The sequence below is a fragment of the Benincasa hispida genome, chromosome 10 (genome assembly GCF_027475165.1).
Source record: "Benincasa hispida cultivar pf3 chromosome 10, pf3_genome.v1.1, whole genome shotgun sequence".
NCBI classification, from domain to species: domain Eukaryota; kingdom Viridiplantae; phylum Streptophyta; class Magnoliopsida; order Cucurbitales; family Cucurbitaceae; genus Benincasa; species Benincasa hispida.
In genome coordinates, this window is record NC_143487.1 from 14198762 (window position 1) to 14223322 (window position 24561).

General features: G+C 30.6%; 2 protein-coding genes across 3 annotated transcripts; one reads left to right on the top strand and one right to left on the bottom strand.

Moving 5' to 3' along the window:
* The first annotated feature begins 942 nt into the window (after positions 1-942).
* LOC120087603 (U-box domain-containing protein 33-like) lies at positions 943-7348 on the top strand. Of its 2 annotated transcripts, none has more exons than XM_039044425.2 (7): positions 943-1720; positions 1895-2054; positions 2880-2989; positions 3324-3897; positions 4866-5414; positions 5914-6636; positions 7022-7348. In XM_039044425.2, exons 3-7 carry the CDS (start codon positions 2901-2903, stop codon positions 7202-7204), a joined length of 2118 nt encoding a protein of 705 aa, XP_038900353.1. In that variant the 5' UTR covers positions 943-1720; positions 1895-2054; positions 2880-2900; the 3' UTR covers positions 7205-7348. The 2 variants fall into 2 exon arrangements, with proteins under 2 accessions (XP_038900353.1, XP_038900352.1); XM_039044424.2 differs by having other exon boundaries at positions 1936-2054.
* Positions 7349-9169: 1821 nt separating this feature from the next.
* Positions 9170-12444, bottom strand: PLL5 (pol-like 5). Its single transcript, XM_039044426.2, has 4 exons — positions 10464-12444; positions 10265-10378; positions 9655-9919; positions 9170-9546 (listed from the first exon to the last, which is right to left on the bottom strand). Exons 1-4 carry the CDS (start codon positions 12111-12113, stop codon positions 9431-9433), a joined length of 2145 nt encoding a protein of 714 aa, XP_038900354.2. The 5' UTR covers positions 12114-12444; the 3' UTR covers positions 9170-9430.
* Between the last annotated feature and the right edge of the window lie 12117 nt (positions 12445-24561).

Consider the following 24561-nt stretch of genomic DNA (forward strand, 5'->3'; position numbering starts at 1 on the left):
ATATCTCATTTATTTTTTTAATATAATTGAGAGTCGAACCACAAACTTCGTGGTTATTAACAGTCGTGCATGACCAGTCCACATCATAGCCCATTCTTAGACTGACAGCCTCTATGATAAGCAAGTGAATGCTGGTATCCAATCGGTTGTTTAAAGTTCTTGTATATCAATCGAGCTATGTTTGGTTTGACGTAGATCTCATTTTAATTACATACAAAAAAAATATATAATAAGAAAATTTTATTATATAACAAATTATGATTAAACAATACAAAAATTAGAATAATCTTAACTTAATAGACACTAAATATTCTTTTTTAAAATAATTATTAAAAAAAATATGGCCCTAAAGAAACGAGAAATATAATATAGATTTTGATTCCATAGATTTAGGTGGTACTAACTAATATAATTAACTAATTAAGCTTTCATATATATATATATATATATTATAAGATTATTTTCGGATGGAAAATATAAACCAAAATATTTACAAATAAATAATGTTAGTATCTATATTCATGTTGTACTATTTAAAATAATTTTTTTATGTATATATAATACATGGGATATAGAGGGTTCATATTTCTGTTAAATAAAATTTTTTAATCTTTTAACGCTTTGGACATAACTTCGTGGTAAATTGACATTTTCTTTTACAAAAGTTTAAATTCTATTATCTCCATTTACCGTACTGAAAACAGTATGTTTATTAATAAATTTTACGTTTATAAATTTAAATCTAGAAATTTGCTATCTGTCAAATATTTCGAATTTTCTAAAATGAGCTGATCTAAACTTGTACTATCCAGAGATAATATGTTTGATTCTCAGTGATATGGTTTAAAAATTTATTTTTTTAAAAAAAATCGAGAATTTGTACAGTACGCTGTTACCTAATAACTGCCCTGTTATAGTTTCTTACAACTTTGTTATGGGTTTGATTGGAAGACCTGCAAAGCTGCAACAATAATGGAGGAGAGAAGAAAGATATACTTCAGTAGCCATTTTCCCCCTTCTATGCTTGTCAAAATCAAATGGGGTTGGGCTTATTACATCTACATTCCCATCAAAATCACTCACAGACCCATAATAAACAGATTCTTGCTGCAACTTTGCAGCAAAGGGACAAGAAGAAGAAGAATCTGCAATGGCCAAGGAAGTTTATAGTCGATCATGGCTGGCTGGTTTGGTTTTATTTTAACAGGAAAACAGAGATGAATTGAAAAGAGCAAAATTCTAATAGTTGGGTCGATTTCAAGTCAGCACAAAAGTCAAGGCTTGTTTGGAATAAAGCAGCACAAAGGGAATTATTCCCCCATTGACACTCGAGAGAGAGAAGAAAAATCTCAGTCTTAGGCGTTTCAGAGAAAGAATGCGCCACATGCCTTTCCCTTTTGCTCTGTTTTCGGCTCTGGGTTCTGTTTCGAGTTAATGGAGCTCTTGAATCCTCCATATCCTCCTCATTTCTCTCCTTCTCTAAACGCCCTTCATGACTTTTATTCCTCTTCCACTTTGCTTCCTCCGATGCTGAACCCTCGTTTGCGTGGTGTTGTCGAAGAAGCTTCTGGCGGCGACGGTGGTGATTTTGTTTATGTGGCTGTTGGGAAATCAGTTGAGAAGTCTACGAGTTTGCTTCGGTGGACTTTCCGTTGTTTTCGTGATAAAGAAATTCGGCTCCTCCATGTTCATCAGCTTTCTTCTGTCATACCCACGCTACGTGAGTTTCTTCTTTATTGATTCTATGTTAATGGTGGGATTTTTGTTTTTTTTTTTTTTTTCCTTCTAAACTTGCAAATCCCAGATCGAAATTGTTGCGCAATTACCCGTTTCTTTATTGTTTAGATACTAATTTTGTGTTTGAGATTTGAAATTCTCTGTTCCTTTACTCTAGGATTGCCATTGTATAACCTTCGTGCGTTCTTCTCAACGCAGTCGGGAAACTACCTGCAAGCCAGGCGAATACGGATGTGGTGGCTGCATATAGGAAGAAGGAGTGGGAACAAACATCTCAGCTTCTTGAAAATTACTTGCGTTTCTGCCATAGAGCCAAGGTCTGATTTATGTGTTTTGGTTTTATTTTATGTGGAATTGTGAAGCTTGTGTTATTGAACCGACGAAGGACTTGTAGTTGTTAAATATTAGTTCTTAGGAATGCCTGAATCTTAAGCTCTTAAGTTTCTCTCTCTCTCTCTTGATGCTCTCCAGCAACTAGCCTTTGTGTTTTTTACAAAACATAACATCCTAACTTCCCATAATCTATATGTACATATGGTTTATTGGAAGATATCAATCATATTAGTGCTTTTTATTTCTTCCTACAATGAAATTTCTTTTCCAATGTCTGTGAAAATGATTGGGTTCAAATATCAGGGTAGCTACCTATTCCAGATATTAAAATCTTGTCAGTTTTCCAAGGAGCAAATATTATCGGGTCAAGTTGTTGTTTAGTAAGATTAGTTACTTTGTTGCCCAGGTAGATTAGTTGCACCTAAGTTGGCTTGTGTTAGAAAAAAAAAAACCCTCATGAAATCCTACTTTCATCCATCGTAGATGCATAGTTTTTGAGTTAAACAAATGTTCTAATTGTATGCTCCAAAAGGTGGATACCGTGCCTCGATTTTGGTTGTGCGAATTCCCATTTTGATGAAATCATCTTTCCTTTTGTCTTGATGTGCAAGGGTATTACTTGTTGAGTAACAGATCATTTTGAGATGTAAGAAAATAGGATGTGTTTCTACAAAACCTGAAATTCTGTCCTTAGTATCTCCAACTGACACAGCACAGCTACACCAAATAAATTGGCCTCATGGAATAAATTTACTTCTGTTCTCATTTATTATTTGCTGGGTTAGCTCATGTGGAGGTTACATTTACAGGTCAAAGCCGGTATTGTTATAATGGAAGCTGAACAAGTTCAGATAGGGATTGTAGATTTGGTTAACAAATACAGAGTTAGGAAGCTTATCATGGGGACTATGGCTGATAGGTAAGTTGTGGATTGATCATTTTACATGTGAACTTCAATAAGATGCTACTGTTAGTGTTATTTATTACCAATAAGGTAATTACGTTACCCTGTACGATATTTGTCATTCTAATTGCTTTGGATTACCATACATTTTCACCGGCTGTTGTATCCATGTAGATATAGACATATAAGAACAAAACAATATAACTTTGTTGTTGCAAGAGAATAAGATGGATCTCTTACATCTGGTTGATGTTACCCGATTCTTCCATTTTATTTATTTATTTATTTTTTTCAGAATTCATACAACAATGCACAAGATTATCTGTTCTTCATTTAATGTTTAATGCAGTTGTGTGAGAATGAAAGTAAAGAAGAGCTCTAGTAAAGCAGATTATGCTGCTAGAAATATCCCTTTGCCATGTGAGATATGGTTTATCAACAAAGGGAACCATGTATGGACCAGAGAAGCTGTTGAAGGCTCATGTTCTGCTTCATCATTGGTGCTGCCCGAGCTGGGTATCACAGAAATTTTTCGGGCTCAGTCATCTCTAGATGATAACAGCCACTCATTCAACCAGCAATGTTCTCAGTCTAGCTCTGCTAATGGTATAATTGAAGGCTTCAATTGCATTGATACGGAACCCCTTCATGTAGAAGGTGTTATGTTGAGTTCTTCGGATATGCATATACATTTACCCCCTTTGCAGATTTCTTCCAGTTCAGCAAGTACGAGCTCTGATTCAGGATATTCATCAGTTGAAGGGAGGGAGCCATCAGGCTCTGATTCAAAGGTTGAGGAAAGGGGTTTAAATGGTGAACTTAAAGATGCCATTAGAGAAGCAGAGGCGTCAAGGAATGAAGCAATTGCGGTGCATTTAATATGTAGAAAGATGGAACAAGAAGCTGCAGAATCCATAAAGAAAGTAAGCATAATTATCACGTGTTGTGTGTGCGAACTAATTTTTTTGGATGCTCTGTCATAAGATTCTTGTGGACTAAGTTGACATTTTATTGTCTATGAATTATGAATAATCAACTTCACTAGACACTAGGCCTTACATTTCTTTTTGTCGACTGAAACCAGTTCACCTTTTCAGCTTATTGATGTGATTGCATTGGAAAATGGAAATAGAGAGTTGAATTCTGACAGAAATTTTCTTAGTTCTAGGTGATTGGAGTTATATCTATTTAACTGTTTTCGTCTCAAAAGAGGAAAAGAATGGGAATGCCGCCATCCGTATTCATGTTTATGGTGATTGCAATTTAAGACAAGGGGTTTTAAGTTGCTTGATATTATTCCATTTTGGGTTCCCACTCACAGCAACATAGATTGTTTATACCCTTGATAGTTCTTCAACTTAATGGCATAATTTGTACAGTTTTCATAAAGGAATGTGTTTGTTCGATATTAATTAAGCTTGAGATCTTTATGATAAAATCCAAATATATTGCAATATAAACGGTAACATAATTACAAACGAAACCAAGTAATTCGAGGTACTTGGCCCTCCCCTCTTGAGATCTCTCTCAAGCTCTAATTCACTCACCACAATATTGCCTATTTCTTCATCCCTATAAACGGTAACAAAACTAGAAGATAAACCAAGTAATTTAAGGTATTTGGACCCTTTCCTCTTGAGATCTCTCTTAAGCCTAATTCACACACCACAAAATTGACTATCTTCTTCATTCTCCTCCTCCCCCTCTATTTATAACCAACAAGTATAAAAAAACTTTCTAACTAATTACTAATATGCCCTCCACCCTAATACCATTTCTACCACTTTAGTTGCACGTTGAGTAATAGTTTTATGCACAAATATTTGCATTTATAAACTGGTGAATATTTTGTTACTCTTTCAATCTAAAATAATCTTTTGTTTACTTTTAGTTCAAGGTCTTCAAATGTGTCAATGAACGTGAAATTGATCGTAGGAGAGAGACTGAGGAAGTGCTGAGGACTATTATGGAAAAGAAGAAAACTCTCTCAGAAGAAAGAACTGAAATACGTGAGGAGCTAGAGAGGACCATAAAAACTCTTGCTTTTCTTGACAGTCAGGTTCGGGAAGTAAATCAAAAGGATGAAGAGGCCACTGCTGAACTCAAAAATATACAAGCATCAATTGCAGCTCTCAAGAAGGAAAAGCAGGCAATACAAAGCCAAAAGATGAATGCTCTGAATTGGCTGTCCCAATGGAAAAGTCAGGAGGCTGCATTGGAAAATTACAACGGATCAATGGGATTTGTGGAGAACCAAACTCAGCTGACTGAATTTACATTCTTGGAACTACAGATGGCCACATGTGATTTTTCTGAAAGCTTCAAGATTGCTCAGGGAGGATATGGTTGTCTTTACAAGGGTGAAATGTTGGGTATGACAGTTGCCATAAGGAAGTTGCATCCACATTATATAATAGGCCCGGCCGAGTTTCGAGAAGAGGTCAGTCTTCTAAACCTGATCCTGATATTAAACAGCCCAATTTTCTTTTTGTTGTTGAGCATATTAGTTATTTCATTGTTATTAATAAGGAATCCTTGAGTACCTACAAGGTCAATGGAAAATATAATTCATTTACCTTTATCTTCTCAAGATCTTGGTAACAAGAAACATCGTATTTCCTGAACTGCAATTTATAAATATTATGTGGATATGTTGATGTATGTCTTTCAGCATCTTCATGAATAAAGTCTTGATGGTTAAATTTTCATATAGAAATATTGTGGTAAACTGTTGGTGGCTTACCTAAGCATTAATTTATATTTTCACTAATAATTGAATGGAATTCTATTAAAGAAAATTTTGAATTCCTACTCGATATTTGCAACGCATTCTCAATGCAAACAAAGTTTGTTATTTACTCTTGCTTTGACTTGATTTCAATGCGTTGCTTGTGTTTGATGCTGATGATTGAAAGTAGCCTTTTTCTACTGGCTTGCAGGTTGAAGTATTGGGTAAACTGCAGCACCCTCATTTAGTGACTTTGCTTGGTGTATGCACAGAAGCCTGGTCCCTGGTATATGAGTACTTACCCCATGGGAACCTCCAAAGTCACCTTTTTCGAAAAGGCAACACTCCTCCATTGACATGGAAGACTCGGGCACGAATAATTGCCGAAATCGGAAGTGCCCTTTGCTTCTTGCATTCTTCAAAGCCTGAAAAGATTGTCCATGGGAATCTGAAGCCTGAAAACATCCTTTTAGATTCTGAATTCATCTCCAAGATCTGTGATTTTGGTATTTATAGGATGGTATCTGAAGAAACACTATACTGCCCAAGTTTTAGGCAGAGCACTGAACCAAAGGGTGCCTTTTCACATACAGATCCAGAGTGTCAACGAGATGGAGTTCTGACTCCCAAGTCTGACATTTACTCCTTTGGGCTGATCATTTTGCAGTTGCTCACTGGAAAGCCAATAGTTGGATTAGTAAGTGAGCTGCGTAAGGCCATTTCATTTGGTCAACTCAAGTCGGTTTTAGACTTGTCTGCTGGAGAGTGGCCTATAGATGTTGCAAGGAGGTTAATAGACATTGGTCTACAATGTTGTGAACTGAAGGGCAGTGATCGACCTGACCTGACACCTACTCTTGTGAGAGAATTAAAACAACTGCAAATCTCTGAAGAGAGGCCTGTGCCATCTTATTTCTTGTGCCCCATTCTTCAGGTGAGTGGCTTATTTGTCTTTTTTTCTTCCTTTTTTTTTTTTTTCCAAACGCTCATGTTTTACCAGTGATTGGAAGAAAGTTGTTTAATGGAGATGGTACTTTTGAGACCGACTTGTTTAAGCTTGTGATGGAGAGTACTGAAATATGACTTGATAATTCTGAAGTAATTTGAGTTAGTAAAAAATGTAAATGTGAGATATATATTGGACATAGTATGGCATCTACCATTTTCTTAGTTCTTGCTGTTATAATATGGTTATTGTTTGTGATGCGAAGTGGCATTTCCAAATTCATTTTAAAATGGTTTTGAAATTGTGTTTGAATCTCTTATGAACAAATATCGTGCCTTTTATGGGTTGGATTAATACACTGAATTTGTTTCAGGAGATCATGCAAGATCCTCAAGTGGCCGCAGATGGCTTTTCTTACGAGGGAGAAGCAATACGTGAATGGTTAAACAATGGTAGAGAAACTTCTCCGATGACGAATTTGAAACTCAGTCACCCGCATCTCACTCCAAATCATGTTGTGCGTCTCGCCATTCAAGATTGGCTTTGCAGAGTTTGAAATTTTCATTTATCTAACAATTATGATCTAATTGTCGTATAATATGTTGTTAATATTAGTATCACGTGTCTAATATTCCAAAGCTAGCCTTCTTCAATGTAGATACTTGAAATTTTTCAGAAATAAAAATATATCATTGCTCTAGTTTCTCCTCTAAATTCTCGAAAAGCATATTGAAACTCAGTTGTCTTAACATAACTTGGAATAAACATTCCAAATTCTAGGAAGCCAAAAATTAAGGTTCATTTCTAAAAGGGACAAAATTAACTATTTTAGCTAGTAACAACGTTACTCTTAACTTTCACGAATCGATTGATGTGATTTTATGTTCAGAATTTTCACAAGTACATAAATTTGAACCTATCATCCATACAAATAAAGTAGACATTAATGTTTAACCACGTGAGCTATGTTTATGTCAACTAATTCCGTTCTTTGGTTCGTCCTATAAATTTGAAATTTAAATATCAACCTTACACCAAAAGACTACTACTTGCCAACCATATTCTTAAACTTGAAACAAGACTCATAAATAAGAAAGAATCCAAAGGGAAGAAAGATGGTGAAGGGGTGTCCTACAGCTGAGGTATGAAGGAATAGGCCATTGGGTACTGAATCTTCTTTATGTCAAAATTTAATGTCCCAAAGGAGGGTCTGCCCTTCTTCACTTCACTTCACTTCATCTTCCCAACTGATTTTTTTCTTCTTTTTTTTTTTCTTTTTTTTTTGCATTTACTGTTGAAATTCCAAAGTAGATAGCAGTTGGAAGAAAAGAATTATAACTTAATTTATTTCCTATTTCAATCCCACCTTATATTCTTCTTTTGCCACGTGTCCTTTTGTTACTTTAGTTTTTGTCTAAATGGGACCCACTATTTGGCTTTGTCTAAGTTTTAATTGGTGTGTCTTTACTCCTTTTTTCTGGTCAACTTTCTCTTATTTATTACTCCAACCATATGAAACATGAAATGTCTAACCATTAAATAAGTCAGTTGAGCTAATTTACTCTCTTCTTTTTTAGGGAGATATTATTAAATTCCATTGCAAAATTTCAAATTTGCAACTACTATGGTTGAAATGCAAATGAATTTATGGAATATATTTTTATATATCCTACTAATTTTCTCTTGTATCAAATAAAAGAGGGGAGATTTTCAAAAATAGAAAAACAACGAAAATTATTTATAAGAAATAACAAAATTTAATCTTTTTTTATAGAAACTGACAAAGGCTGATAGAAATCTATCATTAATACTCTAGTGATAGAACTAATACAAGTCTATCACGGATAAATGTTTATAAAAATCTATCAACGTTTATCAGCGTTTTTTTTTTTTACTATTTTTGTAATTTTTTTTATATCTGTGAGTGTTCAGACCAGTTTACACATATCTCGACTAATCTCACGACTTTCTACTTAGGAATTGCTATTTTTAAAAAAATAATAATAATTTAACATTTTTTCTATTTGTGAAAAAATTCCTAAAAGAAGTGTATATTCATAATAAAGATAGAAAAAAAGATACAATTACTATGGACGATCCTGCAATATGCAGTTTATTATAGATTTTCCGTCCAATTTTTTTTTTTTTTTTTTTTTTTTACCTTTACAATAAAAAAAATACAGACAGACAGGAAAGAGAAGAGAGGAGCGACATCATTGTTTAGCAACAAATAACAATTATTAAAGCCCCATTGGTAACCATTTTATTTTTTGTTTTTGTTTTTGAAAATTAAACCTATATCATCTACATTTCTTACCAAGATTTGCATATTTTTTAAGTACAATAATTGAATTTTTAGCCAAATTCCAAAAACAAAAATAACTTTTTAAAAGCTACTTTTTTTTAGTTCTCAAAACATGGCTGGTGAAAAATAGATAATAAAGTAAGAAATTTGGAGGTGAAAGTAATGTGTATAGACTTAATTTTCAAAAACAAAATAGTTACCGAATGATGCCAGATAAATTACAAATTTTCCTTCCTTGACAGTTTTTATTTTTCTTTTTTTTCTTTTTTATTAAAAAGAACAAGCTTTTACACTTTACATCTCCTTGCCACCTCCTTGTAAACTGCAGAATTAAGTTCTTGAGGCAATTCTAAGAACTTTAATCACTGTATCTTACAATGGTGATAAGGGAAAAAGAGAAAAATTAACATAAAGAAAAAAAGCCTGACCTTTTACTGAGTTCTTCTCTATATCATCTACCTGCTTCTTTCTACTATTTTATACACAAGATCTCCATATCCTTCCTTCTAATGAAATTACAATGATCGACACATCGTCATGATACTTCCTCCGGTCGCCCTGCGGTATTTCAAGTAACTCATGGAAATCCATACCTGTATATCATGATCATAACTGAGTTAATAAGCCTTCTGAATAGATCGGTATTCTTATTTCGGTAAGGTGAGAAAAGAGAAGGCTTTTAGGATGGCGATGGTTCGTACCAGCTCTCTTTGCAGCCCGAAACAGCAGTAATTCAACCAGATGTTGAGCCGGGTCTCCTTCAGGTTGCAATGAGATGAAAAGTTCGACTTCAGAAACAGCTTCTTCGTTTGTGAAGTACTGGTAGAGTCCATCAGATGATAGTATCAAAAATCTGTCTTTTGGTCCCAATCTATGGTGGTGGAGAGATGGTAAACAATTGATGTATGGCGATTTCCCGACGTAGTCGATTCTGAACATTTCCAACAACGCATTGTTCCATTTAGGCTGCAGGTTAGAACAAAAATTATCTATGTTAATGACCGTAATCTCATATCAGAAAATGCATAAGTCGTATAACTTCGTATTGATCCAGTTCACAGTCCATATGGCAAACAGCTAATTCATTTAACAAACATAAACAAAAATGATGGTGGTAACTCTAATGAGTATTATCAATTTGAAAGATGAAAGGTCGAGAAAAGAACGGTAGCAAGTCGATTGATTGTGCATTCGACATTGCATTGGAAAGATGAACATTTGAGTATAGTATGAAGCCATCAATGCAGCTAGTTGCTTCAAAAGAACAATCCACACAAGAGCAAGACATTGTATTTTAAAGAGATTACGAACCTGTTTGAGGAAACCAGCACCGAATGCCCGAGTAACCTTCAACGAGCCTTTGACACGGTCGTTCATCACGGCACCAGCATCATCAGGGTGTTCGTTTTTTATTCTCTGGACTTCCTGAATTACAAATCATAACAAGAATTAAATCAAGCAACAACAATATATCATATAACCAAGCATCGTTTAAAGACAGTCGAATTACCTCATCAACACTGGTACTATGATCCATGGAAAGCTGAAAAGCAGTAAGGTTAGCAGATGTAAATGCTCTATCCCCATCTAATGCTTCAATGTCATGAACTGGCTCTTCATTAATCCTCTCCAAGTCTTGTCGAATCTTCCCGAGCCAATAATCGGGCTCCGCTTTCTGTGCTAAAACAGCTCGGCTATCACCAACATTCATCACATAAACATCATCTCCTTTCATAAGCATCACAAGCACACAAGAACCCATCAAAGCCAGTTCAGGATTTTCATCAAGCATCTTGTCTGCGATATCCAAATAGGCCTCCTCTGTTTTCTTCAATGCCTGAGACAGAGCTTTGAGAACATCGGAATGATTAATCGACCTCGAACCATTCGATCCCGATCGATTCAACTGCTCCTTTAACCTCCGATCGAGTTCTAATCTTTCCCGGTCCCATTCGCACTTCCACCACCGTTGATTATCCTCCCACTTCTCAGCAGCTCCTCTAAACTTTCCTCTTAAATTCTTAACTTTTCTTTTCCTAGAATTCAATCCAGAATTCCCATCTCCACTGACACAAGGATGATTCTCTTGTTCTACACACTGAGAACAAGCATCACTCACTCGATTCCTCTCCAAATCTCTTGTTTCTGAACATGGATTCTCATAACGAACAGGGGAAGTTGCCGGAGCGGCAACACCGGCGGAATTGAGCTTTTCATCCCATAACAAACCTTTAAGTTCCTTATGAACAGAGGAATATAAATTGGACAAGAGATAATCAGGAGCATCAGGACCGTTAAATCCATCATAAATCCCAACGAAAACCCACCCATGTTCTTCAGAAACCACAACATGAACTCGATCTTCCCCTGCTTTTCCTTGAGCCCACTGCAGATTTTGGCTCTCCATTGAATCATCATCCTCCAAACTCCCTTCGCTGCTGAAATTCAAACTACTCACAGTCAAATTCTCATTATGCGTCTCGGGCAAGACGATCCAATCGGGTTCTTTAACCGCTTTAATCGGAGCCACAATGGAATTTTGCCCTCGATGAAGCGATTTCGAAATTGCGGTTCTCAGAATTCGAATTAACCGGCTTTTTCTTGATCTAGATCTGGAATTAAACCCACCACCATGAGAAAAACTCCTCTGAAATTCAGTGGATGTAGAATTATCAAGAGGACCCGAAAAAATCCCCCGATCCAGTGGACCCGACATAAACCCTCGCTCAATTGGACCCGATAAAAACCCTCTTTCCAAAGGCCCAGAACAGGGGATTCCATTGAAATTCCCCGAAATCGGACCCGAATTTATCATGCTTCTAGGGATCGGCTGCAAAGGGATTGAAGCGAAAGAAGTTGAACTCTCAAAAGCCGCTGCTCGATCAATGCTATTGTACGAATACAGATCAACAAGAGCCGTAGAAAGAGGAGTTGATGTATTTGCACTAACAGAGGCGCCGGAGATTGATCGGAAAGTGGTGGTTTCTTCAGAATGAACTTTTGATGACGAAAGTCTCAAGGGATCCGGCCGGACATAGCAAAACGAGTGCCCCAGCCCTTCATCTAATGGATTTGTTAACAGAACGGAAATATCGGGCCGCCGCCTACCGTCGTTGATTCCGGTGAAGCAAACGCCGAGCTTCCCAATCCCGTTACCCATCGGGATTTTTATTGGAAAAAAAAAATTGGAACTTGATAAACAAAATTGAAAATTTTTGGTTTATTTGAGTAACCCAAACAGCTAATGAAATGGGTTTTTCATAGTGTAGAGAGAGAAAGGGGAATGAATGAAAGAAAGAGGTGGAGAAGAAAGGGAAGACGAGTGGAAGATGAAGAAGAAGACGAGGCGGAAAGAGAAAGAGAGACAAAGGCGTTGACTTTTCACTAGCGATTGTTTGAAATAAGAAAAACGCCGTCTTGGTTTCAAATCTGAAAAAAAATAATAATAATAATAAAATGACAATTTTTTTAAAAAAAAATAATAATAAAAGAAAATAAGTATGTATTTCCTTATTTTCCGTAGGGTGGAGGCGTTGACTAAGGTTGGAAGTTTTACTCGGACTCAAATATAGACGTCTTTTCTTTAGTTTAGAGTTAAGAAATAAAATAAAATTTTAGTTAAAATATCATTTTTGTCATACTTTAGGATCCATTTCAATTGGTCACATACTTTCAACAATCCTTGAATTCAGTCTTTCTACTCTCGATAAATCTTAAATTCAAAGTTTTAAAGTTGATTTTTTAATCTAAATTAGTTAAATAATAATTATAATTTGGAGGCGTTGTATTTGGTCTTTGGTAGTTATCAATTTTTTTATTAAAAAAAACAAAAATAGATACATTTAGTCCCCAATTTATCTTAAATGTTCATTTTTAGTCTCGGGTTGATAAGAATATGTTTTACATGCCCCTAGCGTAATTTTTTTATTATAGGAATTTTTTAAAAAACATATCTTTCCTCTATACAAAAAAAAAAAAAAAAATTGTAATTTAAAATGTCATATAATGGTTTATTATAATAATAAAATCACTTCAAGTTTTTTTTTTAACATATACTCACGTATTTAGGGACTATAAAGTTATATTTTGAAAATTTGAAAACCAAACACGCTTATTCTTAAAAATTGGAGGATCAAATATATGTATTTTAGAAACTTAGAGATCACATTCATCCATTTTTTCAAACTTAGTTAATGAAAATGTGGGTTTCTCTTATAATTTTCATGCAATAAGGATACGAATATGTTTTCACCATTTACGAATAAAGTTAATCAAAATTTCTTTTTTAGATATCAACCATGAATTATTACAACGATTCATTTTTTTTTTGGGAAAAACGTCTTTTTGGTACCTAGGTTTTGTCTAGTTTCTATTTAGTATGTAGTCTTCAAAATGTTACACATTAAATTTTTAAGATTCAGTTTGGTTTCAATTTAGTTTATAAGTTTCAAAATGTTACAATTTTACATTTGATATTTGAGTTTTAGTCCCTATGTTTCAAAATCTGTATTTTTAACATGGATTGTTCACTAAAAACTATTTTTTTTGTCTCTATGTTAATTTATGTTAATAAATTAAATAATCACTAAAAGAATTATAACTAATTGTTATTACATTTAAAATTTCATTTGATAATTATTTTAAATTAATTAATAAAATTTGACGTCAATAATTGAAAATTAGTATTTAATAAAAAATTAATATTAAAAATGTAAGATCTTGAAGCCTAAAGACCGAATTGAAAAAAAAATCTCAAATCTCATTAATAAAATTATAGCATTTTAAAACTCGAGAACTAAATTAAAATAAATTTCAAAACTTAAAGAACGATATGTATAATATTTTAAAATATGGAAACTAAACTTAAAACTTAGATACCAAAGATATTTTATTTCATAATTTTTAATATTTATTAAAAATTGAGAATCGACCTTGATGAATTTAACCAAAATAATATAAACTTAAATTTTTTTAAAAAAAAAATCGTTAAACATTAATCTTGAGGAGGATGGGGACAAATCTTATTTTCTCACGCGCGGGTGAAGTGGGCCCGGTTTCCAAAAATCGACGTTCCGAGTTTAATCAGCGGAAAACGTTTTGCACGCGTATAAATCGGCGAGTTGGATGAGCTGGAAATTAAGATAAAAATTAAAACATAAATACAAAAGTCAAATGGCAAAAATGTAAACAATATTTGCATGGGAAACCGCGTCCAGTCACCGTTGGATCATACGCAATGGTTGATGAAAATCATGGTTGACTGACACCTGGCAATTTCCCATAGCTTTGTTGACGTTTCTCGACTGATCTTTCCACTCTCTCCCGCAGCTAAATTTGACTTTTTTTCTCTGCATAAAAGTAAATTAATTCCTCTTATAAAATTGTTTATATATATATATATATATATATATATATATAAAGAGGGTTTATTTATTTATTTTGGAGTGCGTTGGGTTGGTTATTTATTGAATTTGGTGTGGTGGAGTGGTTGCTGGTTAGTAATTGCGTTGCATTTACTACAATTTGAGAGTATTAGGTAGCCTTGACTTAGCATTTCTCTCTTTTTCTTTTTTCTTTTTTTTGTATACTATTTTTTTCATTTACTTTGAGTTTAAATCGTTTTTTTTTTGTGGTTGAATTTTGAAATTTATTTTATTTTTATTCCTAAATTTTTAAGAACGCCAATTTTAACTTCTAAAGTTTTGAAAAGTGATTATTTTAGTCGTGATAAGATCATGTTAACTCTTTAGAGATAAAATATAATTAAGGATAAAATTGCATCTAGTATTGATTGAACAAAATAAATGTGAAATAAGATATCAACGACCAACGTACTAAAATAAAGAACAACTAAAATCTTGAACGTAAAATAACTTCAAATCTCATACAGAAAATTGTTTTACCACCTTATTCAAAATTGAAACTTTAGATTTTTAGCATTGTCAACTTATTTGACAACTTAATCATAAATAAAATGTATGTCATCTCATCATTAGATTGAAGAGTTAGCAAAATCCAAATATTATAGACTAAAATAAATACTTTTTAAAAGTTTAGATACTAAATTTGACGTTTTTAAAAGACTAAATACCATTAAGATTCAGATTTCAAAGACAAAATGAGATTCAAACATTTATTTTTCTATGCTTTATTTTTTCCCCTAATTTTATTTTCAACTTTTACGCTTTCATATATTATATTTATACATTTGTAATAATAATAATTAAAAAAAAAAACATTATTCAACTGACATAATATTTATCTTACCAACTTAAGATATGTAAATTTTAATTTTAATTATAATTTGGTTCATAAACTTTGAAATTACATTTTAAATATTGAATTTTAAAAAAAATCATTATATATTATTATTCCCTTTTTAATTTTGATTTTGATAAGTAGTTGATATTAATATCGAGATTAGAATGTTGAAATGTTAGCAAATATATAAAAATAAACAAATAAAATAAAGGAATAAAAAGAAGAAGAAAGAATCAATGTAGCATATGTGCATAATATGTCTTAAAACATTCTTTTTGTGCATGTTTCCTGTTATATATATATATTCTAAAAGCTGGTCTCCTTGTGCTATACCATGCCAAAATATATAAGTTATTAGCCTAGTTACGTTAAACTAACAATTAAGTAACAAGATAAACAACATAGACTTGCTAATTCGAGTATAGTATAGAGGATAACGTATAAATTAACGTTTTTAAAATTAAGCTATTTTGTAATTGGATTATATATATATTTCTTATAATTAAAATTAAATTTTTTTATAAATTTGGACTCTATTTGATTTGTTTTTAATTTTATGTTTTTTAAATTTATGTTTGCTTTCAATCAATTTTCTAGTTATGGCTGAACAATACTTAAATAAACATTTGAGCGCTTAGCTAAATTTTAAAAGAAAAAAACAAGTTACTAGAAACTAGTCTTAGTTATTAAATTTTGACTTGAATTCTTAAAATATTTGTAGAAAGTAGATAATAGATATAGAAACTTATGGGCAAAAATATTGTTTATAAACTTAAATTAAAAAAAAAAAAAAACAATTGATTTTAAATGGAACCTCGACGATTAAATTAATACATACATTAAAAAAAAAAAAAAAAAAAAGGTACGCGTAACATGAACCCATTTTTAAACTGCTTATATCCCTATGATATGATATCAAATCAAGAAATAATAAAAAAGTTGGTATTATTACATTTTTTTTAAGGAAAAAACTAAGATAAATGTCAATTTATATCCTTAAATTTTAAAAGTTGTATCGATTTAAATCATACACTAATTATTGTATCAATTTAAATCGTGAACTATGTTGGTCGTATTAATTTAAACCCAAATTAATAATTGTATCGATCTAAACTATTAACTTTTATAAACGTATCAATTTACACCTTAATTTAGATTTAGTTTAAGGAATATCATGTAAAACATTTAATTTCTTTTTTATGAAAATAATAAATTGTCATAAGTGAATCGATATATAACCTTTATTAGGATTATATTTGAAAATCGTCAATACATAAATTATTATACATGTATAGAATTTTATAAATGTGAATTCAACATAATTGACTATTATAATTCGAAAGAACAATTTTCAAATAAATATCAATCGAGAGCCTAAATTTATTTGATTATGTAAATTTAGAAATTTATCTGATAAAATTACAGATATTACATAATGTTTATCTAGATAAAACATAATGGATGATGTAAATCGATACAATAATAAAATTTTAAAATTTAAATTAATATAATTATTAATTTAAAGTTTAAATGGATACAATTCTAAAATTCAGAACTACAATTTGACCTTTATAATATATATATATATATTATTACTCATCCATTCCTAATCTAACTTCACGTTTTTCTTCGTTGAATCACTCTGTAAAAAGAAAATTAAATTTCAACTCGGTGTGAAATGACTAGATTAAAAAAAGTCCAATGGTTTTAATATTCAAAACTTCAGAACTTCAAACTTATTTACCAATCAATTAATCAATTAATTATTAAAAAAAAGAAAAATGAAAAAACGAAAACCTCTCTAAATTTCAACTCTATTGAAAATTCCTCATTTCGAAGGCAAAGTCAAATTGTTAATTTCGCCGAGAAAAATTCCCGTTACAATTTTTTTCCCTCATACAAATTTAGTCAATATATTGGACCCATTTTTTTCATTTTTTTTTTAAAAAAAGAAAAATAATTGTCAATTCAAGTTGCATAAAATTGGTATTTGTGGAAGGTCAATTGGGAGTTAAATCAATTAATATAAAATGACCCATAAGGTAAAGGATCCTATACTCTCTCCACTTCCAGTTCATATCGCTAACATTGATGCCCATACACGTGTACCAATGGTAACCATCCACGTGGAAAATGAGACCATTATGTGGAGTATCGTGAGACAAAGCCAAATGGTTTTTAGGTACACGATGACACCCATCACCACCCAAACTGCAAAATTCTATTATTAAAATAAAATAAATCTGATGTAATTTAATCCAATATTACAATGGATTTTTTTTTAAAAATCCAAGTTTAGGGGGTGGAAAATTAGAATTAAAAGCTTGAATTAGTCAAATATGGGAATTAAAAGAAATGCTTAATGTCCACTTTGCATATAATGATATCCCGTGATGAAAATAATAATAATAATAAAATCAAAGTCATAATGATTTCAAATATTGCAAGTGGGGAAAGCTTACGAAACCACCATCTCCACAAACTTCCCCCCTTTCATTTCGTATCCCTTGTCTTCTTCATCCACACCTTTATTTTATTTATTTAATAATTTCAATTTGATATTTTATTAACATATATTAATCGACTCACCTTTTTCATTTTTGTATAATATCAATTAGACTATATCTCCAGTAAATCGTTCACATATATTATTTAATAGTTTGTTTTATTGATATTATTTTCACCAAAAAAAAAAGAAAAAAGAAAGAAAGAAAAAAAAAAAGACCCTCCTATTAGACTCCCCCTTTACAAATCGTTCACAACATTTTTCCCCTTATATTTTGAATTCTTAAAAAAAAAAAAAAAAAAAAAAAAAGTGTAATTGATGATAATGATTTCAATTTTTTTTTTCTTTTTCAAATGTAAAAATTCATACGTAATTGAATTTTTTTTTTAAATTATATATATTTGATAACTATTTTTGTAGTTGAAAATGTGAAGATAAATGTTAGGGAAATAAAAATAGATGTGGTGGTAGAGAAGTAAAAATATAAAGAGGTAAATAAGTTGTTTAAAGAGAAAAGTTAAGAGAGTTATGGCGAAATTTCTAGAGAGACAAGACTATAGAAAGAGAATTAAATGTTAGTGAGAAAATATTAATTAGTGAAAATTATATATATATTATAGACTGAAGAGAGATATATATTATATATGTTTGATAGAGAGACAAAAAGTCAAAGAGTATGTTTAATAGAAAATATTAATTATGGAAAGAGACAGAAAATTGTCTAAAATTAAATTTTAGAGAGAAGTCGATTAATTTATAGGGTAAAAGGGGACATTATCATAAATTTATTTTAACTTTTTACCTTACATTTTAGTTAGAGAGAAGTCGATTAATTTATAGGGTAAAAGGAAATTAACTGTACTTTTCGAAACTCATTTAAATAGTTTTTGTTTTGTTGACGTCGAATTCGACTACCGAAAATTAGTGTTTGAGCCCTTTTGGCTTTTGTCGCTACATCTTTTCGCGGATTAAAAATTGGGACACTAATAATTTTCTAAATATTATATAATATGCCCAAATTCTATAACAAATTCTATATATTTTAAATTTTTTTATTATCCTTATCAAATATTATATCAGAATCTTAAATATTTTTAAAAATATTTAATCTAATTTCTATTTTTTAAATCAATTTATCAATTATTCAAAATGAATTTTTTAGATGGATCTAAACTGATTGGTTTGTATTTTAAAATTTTAGGAAATATTAAAATTTTCCAAAAATATTAGGTAAGATACGAAAAATATATAAAATTTCGATATTAATCTCGGGCGGATTAATATCGAGATTTTATATATTTTTCACATTTTACCTAATATTTTTTTTTTGTAAAATTTAATATTCCCCAAAATTTTAAAATCAAAATGAAATCATTCATCCGAAAAAATCTAATTGATAAATTCATTTGGACATTTAAAATTTCATAAACAAATTTGGATAAAAATTGAAAATATATAAGATTTGATTTAAGATTTTGATAGATCTGATCATATTTGAAAAGATTAGTAGAAAATCTTGGTATTAAACCTGCTCAAGATACATTACAAGAAATATGACTTCTCCCGACGTCACATTTCGTTGGGAAAGTGTTGAAAATTCATCGGCAGAGGATCTTTCGACGCATAAAGGATCGTCGGGAGTTTGGTCGGGAGAAATCCGTCAGGGGAGGAACTCCCAAGTGTCGGGAGTTCCCCCATAACTCCCGACGCCATTTAAAAGTGCGTCGGAAAATCCTATATGCGTAGGGAGTATTAAAATTTAATATATCGTTTGTAATTTTTAAAAATTGTTATGAAAACCTGTAAAACATATTATACCAAATAAATATTCACATAACTAAAAAATGAAAATGAAGTCCATATTATAACAAGTAAAAAATTACAATTTCCAAACGAAGTCGATACTAGAAATTACAATATCTAAACGAAGTCGATAAACATTCATATCACAAATACACAAAAGAAATAAAATCAAAACAACATCTAGAACACTTAGCTCATCTCCGAACAACATTCTACAATAAAACAAAAACACTGAAATGTTATATCGATAAACATCCACAATACGACCCAGCCCCCACGACAAACATGTAACCTCCCCAACATAAAAAAACACACAAAACGCCTAAAAAATGACCAACACACATAAAACTCAAATTTGTCCCCAAAATAGTTTATCTTAATTCCCTCCCCTCAAACACATTAAACTTCGTAAACATTCATAAATACACAAAAAGTTAAGTTAATGAAAAACGTAAGAGAAGAGGAAACTCACAGAAAGCGAGAGGCAGAGAGATTCAAGGAGAGAGTGAGAGGCAATGAGAGAGCAAGTCTATCTTCGATTAATTTCAACACACGCCATAAAGAATACAACTGCTTATGTTTTAAAGTACAGAGCCCTAAACACAAGGACAAAACAGTAAATGAATAAACAATGTCAGTGACATGTGTCACTCTTCAATAGGAGGCCCTTCTACATAATTGGCTGGCTGGGATAGGGCCACATCACCTGTTGACATAGGTTGGTTGGACTTGTTTTTCTTTGTCCTTAATACAAATAGCTAAGTTCAAAGACAAGACGGGTGTAATGAAACTCTACTCACCCCTCACGACAAACATAAAACCTCCCGAACATAAAAAAACATACAAAACGAGTAAACAATGATCAACACACACAAAACTCAAATTTGTCCCCAAAATGGTCAAATTTTACACCCCCTCACAACACAACAGGATAGTCAACAATTCTTTAATTATCATAAAGTTACTTAAGACATAACTAAACTTTGCTAACCAACATCATATGACATGTTCTTTATAAAACTACTATCAACAATTTCAGAGAATTGTAAAACAAATATATTATGCAAAATTGACGATATATTAATGGGCATGATTTGTACAAAACAAATTACAACAATTTCAGAAAATTAACAAAAGCAAATACAATATTTAACACATTTTAATGGACATTTCACATATGATTTAAATAAATATACAAGATAAAATAAAATTAGAAAATTACCGGCGAGGAGACGACGATGACGACGGTGGTGGCAGTAAAAACTGATGGAAGAAAAGGGAGAAATGGAAGAAAAATTTTATGGAAAAAATGGAAGAAAAGTTGGATGAAAAAATGGAAAATATGGGAGTTAAACTGTAAAATGATGGGAAGATGGGGAGAGGGAGGAAGAATGATGAAGAAAAATGAGGAAAATGGGAGAAATAGGGAAAATTTTGAGAGGGAGAGGAAGAAAATAGGGGGCAGCGGCGGTGGGTGGGGGGAGTGGGGAGGGTGGGGTTAGGGTTTTTTTGAGAGGGAGAGGAAGAAATAATGGGGGAGTGGGAAGAAGAAGGGATCTGGTTTAAACCAGACCCCTCTCCCGATGCCGCCCGACGGGCGTCGGGAGATCCGTCGGGGGAGTTCCTGGGAACTCCCAACAGTCAACACCTGGCGTCGGGAGTTCCCCGGGAACTCCTAACGAACCTTTACTTCGTCGGGAGAGACCGTCTCTTCCGATGATCTAACTCCTGATGCTCTATTTAGGTATAGGAGAACTTCTTTTTCTTGCAGTGATGTACTGAGAGAGGCCAAGAGTCAAAATTTAGAAAAAGTTATTATTATTATTTTTTTTTTTGTAAACTAAATTTCCATGATCGATCCTGTCTGAAATGGACAAGAAAAGCTATTTGAACAAATTGGGAAAATATTAAAATTTTAGAGGGAAAAATATGATAGATATATTAGAACAGGATAAAGTAAAAGCATTGGAAAAAAAGATTATATGTATTTTGTAAAGAGAGGAATTTAGAAAGAAAAATAATCTAGAGTAATACATGTTATACAGAAATAAATCGCAGATTCACAGGTAGAAAAAAAAAAAACTAATTATTCTAAATATTAAAATTTTAGAGAGGCTGCCTCAGAACAAAAATTTGTAGTTTTTAGTGTCATTTTTTTTTTTTCCATTTTTTACTTTTTAAAACTTTGAAAATTAATACCGTTTTGTAATCATTTTAATTTTTTGTCTTTATTTTTAAAATTTAAGTATATGGATGCTAAGTCCACCCCTGAATTTCTTTATTTGTTATCTACTTTTCACCAACGATTTTAAAAATCAAGTCAAAATTTGAAAACTAAAAAAAGTAGATTTCAAAAAGTTGTTTTTATTTTTTTAAATTTGACTAAAAATTCAACCATTGTACTTAAAAATATAGAAATATAGGTGAAATAGCCTTAATTTTCAAAAATAAAAACAAACAACCAAATAGTTACCAAATAGGCCTAAAATAACAAACAACTAAATAGTTATCAAACAGGCCTAAAATAGCATTAAAATTTTAAAAGTTCAAAACGAGTCATTTTAGATGCATGTGAATAGTATAAATAAAAATTATATTTGTATTTAATTTATGAAATTAGACATGATTTTTTTAAAATAATTATAATAGATTAATAAATTAACCAATAAATACTATATATTAATTACTTAATAATTAATTAACTATATTTAAAGTGCAATTATATATAAAATAGAAAACAGATGGGGAGGGGAAACGTGAAAATCTACCGTTATGAAGGACATTTCGTGGAAAATGACAATGTTTGAAAATAACTTATTCTCAACAAATGATTAAAAACTGTGAAACAAACCTAAGATTTAGATACATGTGACCATTTTTATATAAAAATGTGAAAACACTTCCACCCAACAATCCTTAAAATATATTAGAATTCAAATAAAATAGGTTTTCGTGATAATGGACCTTCTGGATAAAAAAATAATAATAATAAATAAAAAATTGAAAATTTTAACAATCAGGGAATAATCTAATTATTCTTTATATATATATATATATATATATATAAGTTAATCGAATTATTTGAATATTATCTTTCACATATTATTAACACGTTGAAAAGTTTGAATATGGTTGGCAAGTGGGGCACTATATGTGCAAGTAATTAACAAAAATATATTAGTCAAACCAAATGAGTTTGTCGTCCTAATCTTAGCCATAATTATTATTTAATTAACCAACTTGATATATTTTTATTGTTACATAAAATATTTGAAAATAATGGATGAAGTTACCATACTATAATATCACGTAAATATCCTTAAAAAAAACACAATATCACGTAAATATATATATAAATTCAAATTGAAAAAATATATATATAACATAAGACTTGTTGGAATAATTAATGATTCATAACGTGATAATGATTATGTTGAATGCATTTTCTTTTTTTTAAAAAAAATAAATTAAAGACTCATCTAGAAGGAGAAATCCAGCATCGTCCATTGACTAATCTTTGTTTAAATATTATTAATAAACTTATTATAATATAAGTATTTTTCTTGACAAATATTGTGGTATGGGGTTTGGATCTTTAAAATTTGACTTGTGTTTTGATAAATTTAATTCGCTTTCTAATGTAGACTTGTGCAGTTATTTGAACCTACGTGTAGGGAGATAAATGTAATTTGGAGTAAAATTCACTCAACTCCTTAAATAATAAATATATTTTTGTTACATTTAATGTTTGATATTTGAAATTTCATGTTTGAATGTATAATATGTTTTTGACATATTCGATTCTTTTTTTTAAAGTCAAAGAATTTTGTACATGAAACTGAATTTTGTTTCTAAATGAAATTTCACAAAACACTTTTAGTTTATAAAATTTTTAAGGAAATAACAATTTAGTCTATAAACTTTAATTTTTAACAATTTAATGTTTGTATTTTCAATATCGAAATAATTCAAGTCATTAAATTTTAAAATGTAACAATTTGATCTTTATAGTTCAAATTTGTAACAATTTAATATAATTTCAAAATTGTAACATTTTAATTCACATCGTGAAAAATCTCATCAAACTTAATTGTCAATTTTATTATGTAACGAATTAGTTTTTATAATTTATAAAGAAGTTTGACCCTTAATTAATTTATCAATATACATTTGTAAGAATTTTGATTAAATCGTAATTGTATTTTTTCAATAAAGACTAGATCATTCAGTTTATAAAATATTTTATAATTTATAATTTATATTTTATAAATTATAAAATATAAAGACTAATTTGATATGTATTAAGGTTCATTCAGGAATTAAATCGTTATAAATTTAAAAGTACAGAGACTAAATCATTATAAATTAAATTTCATTAACTAAATTGTTCAAAATCGTAATTGTATTTTTTCAATAAAGATTAGATCATTATAAATTATAAAATATAAAGACTAATTTGATACATATTAAGGTTCATTTAGGAATTTAATTGTTACAAATTTAAAAGTACAGAGACTAAATCATTATAATTTAAATTTTATTAATTAAATTGTTCTTTCTACAAAAATTCAACGACCAAAAGGGATTATTATATTGGAAGTTTAAAAACTTATTAAATATTCTTCAAATACATAGAACTTATTAGATGTAGAAATTGAAACGTCAAAGAACTAGTACAATTTTTTTTTTTGAATTTAAAGATTTATTTTACACAAACTTCAAAGTTCAATGCTCGATAGAGAATCCATATTTTGTTTTTTTTTTTCTTTAAATTCGTTGAGTCTAACAAATATTTGTTTGACAAACAACTTGAATTTTGTTTCTAAAAATAATTTTAAGATTATGTGATCCAAACAGTTCAAATTATTAAAACAACATTTTTATGTTTTCGTTGTATCCAAATTTTGAATTTTAGATTTTAAAATACAAATTATATTAAATAAAGATAAAATCATTTAGAAATACAATATGTCAGATTATAAACTTAATTCATGTTTTAAAAATATAATTGTATTATATAATGTATTATAAAGTATAT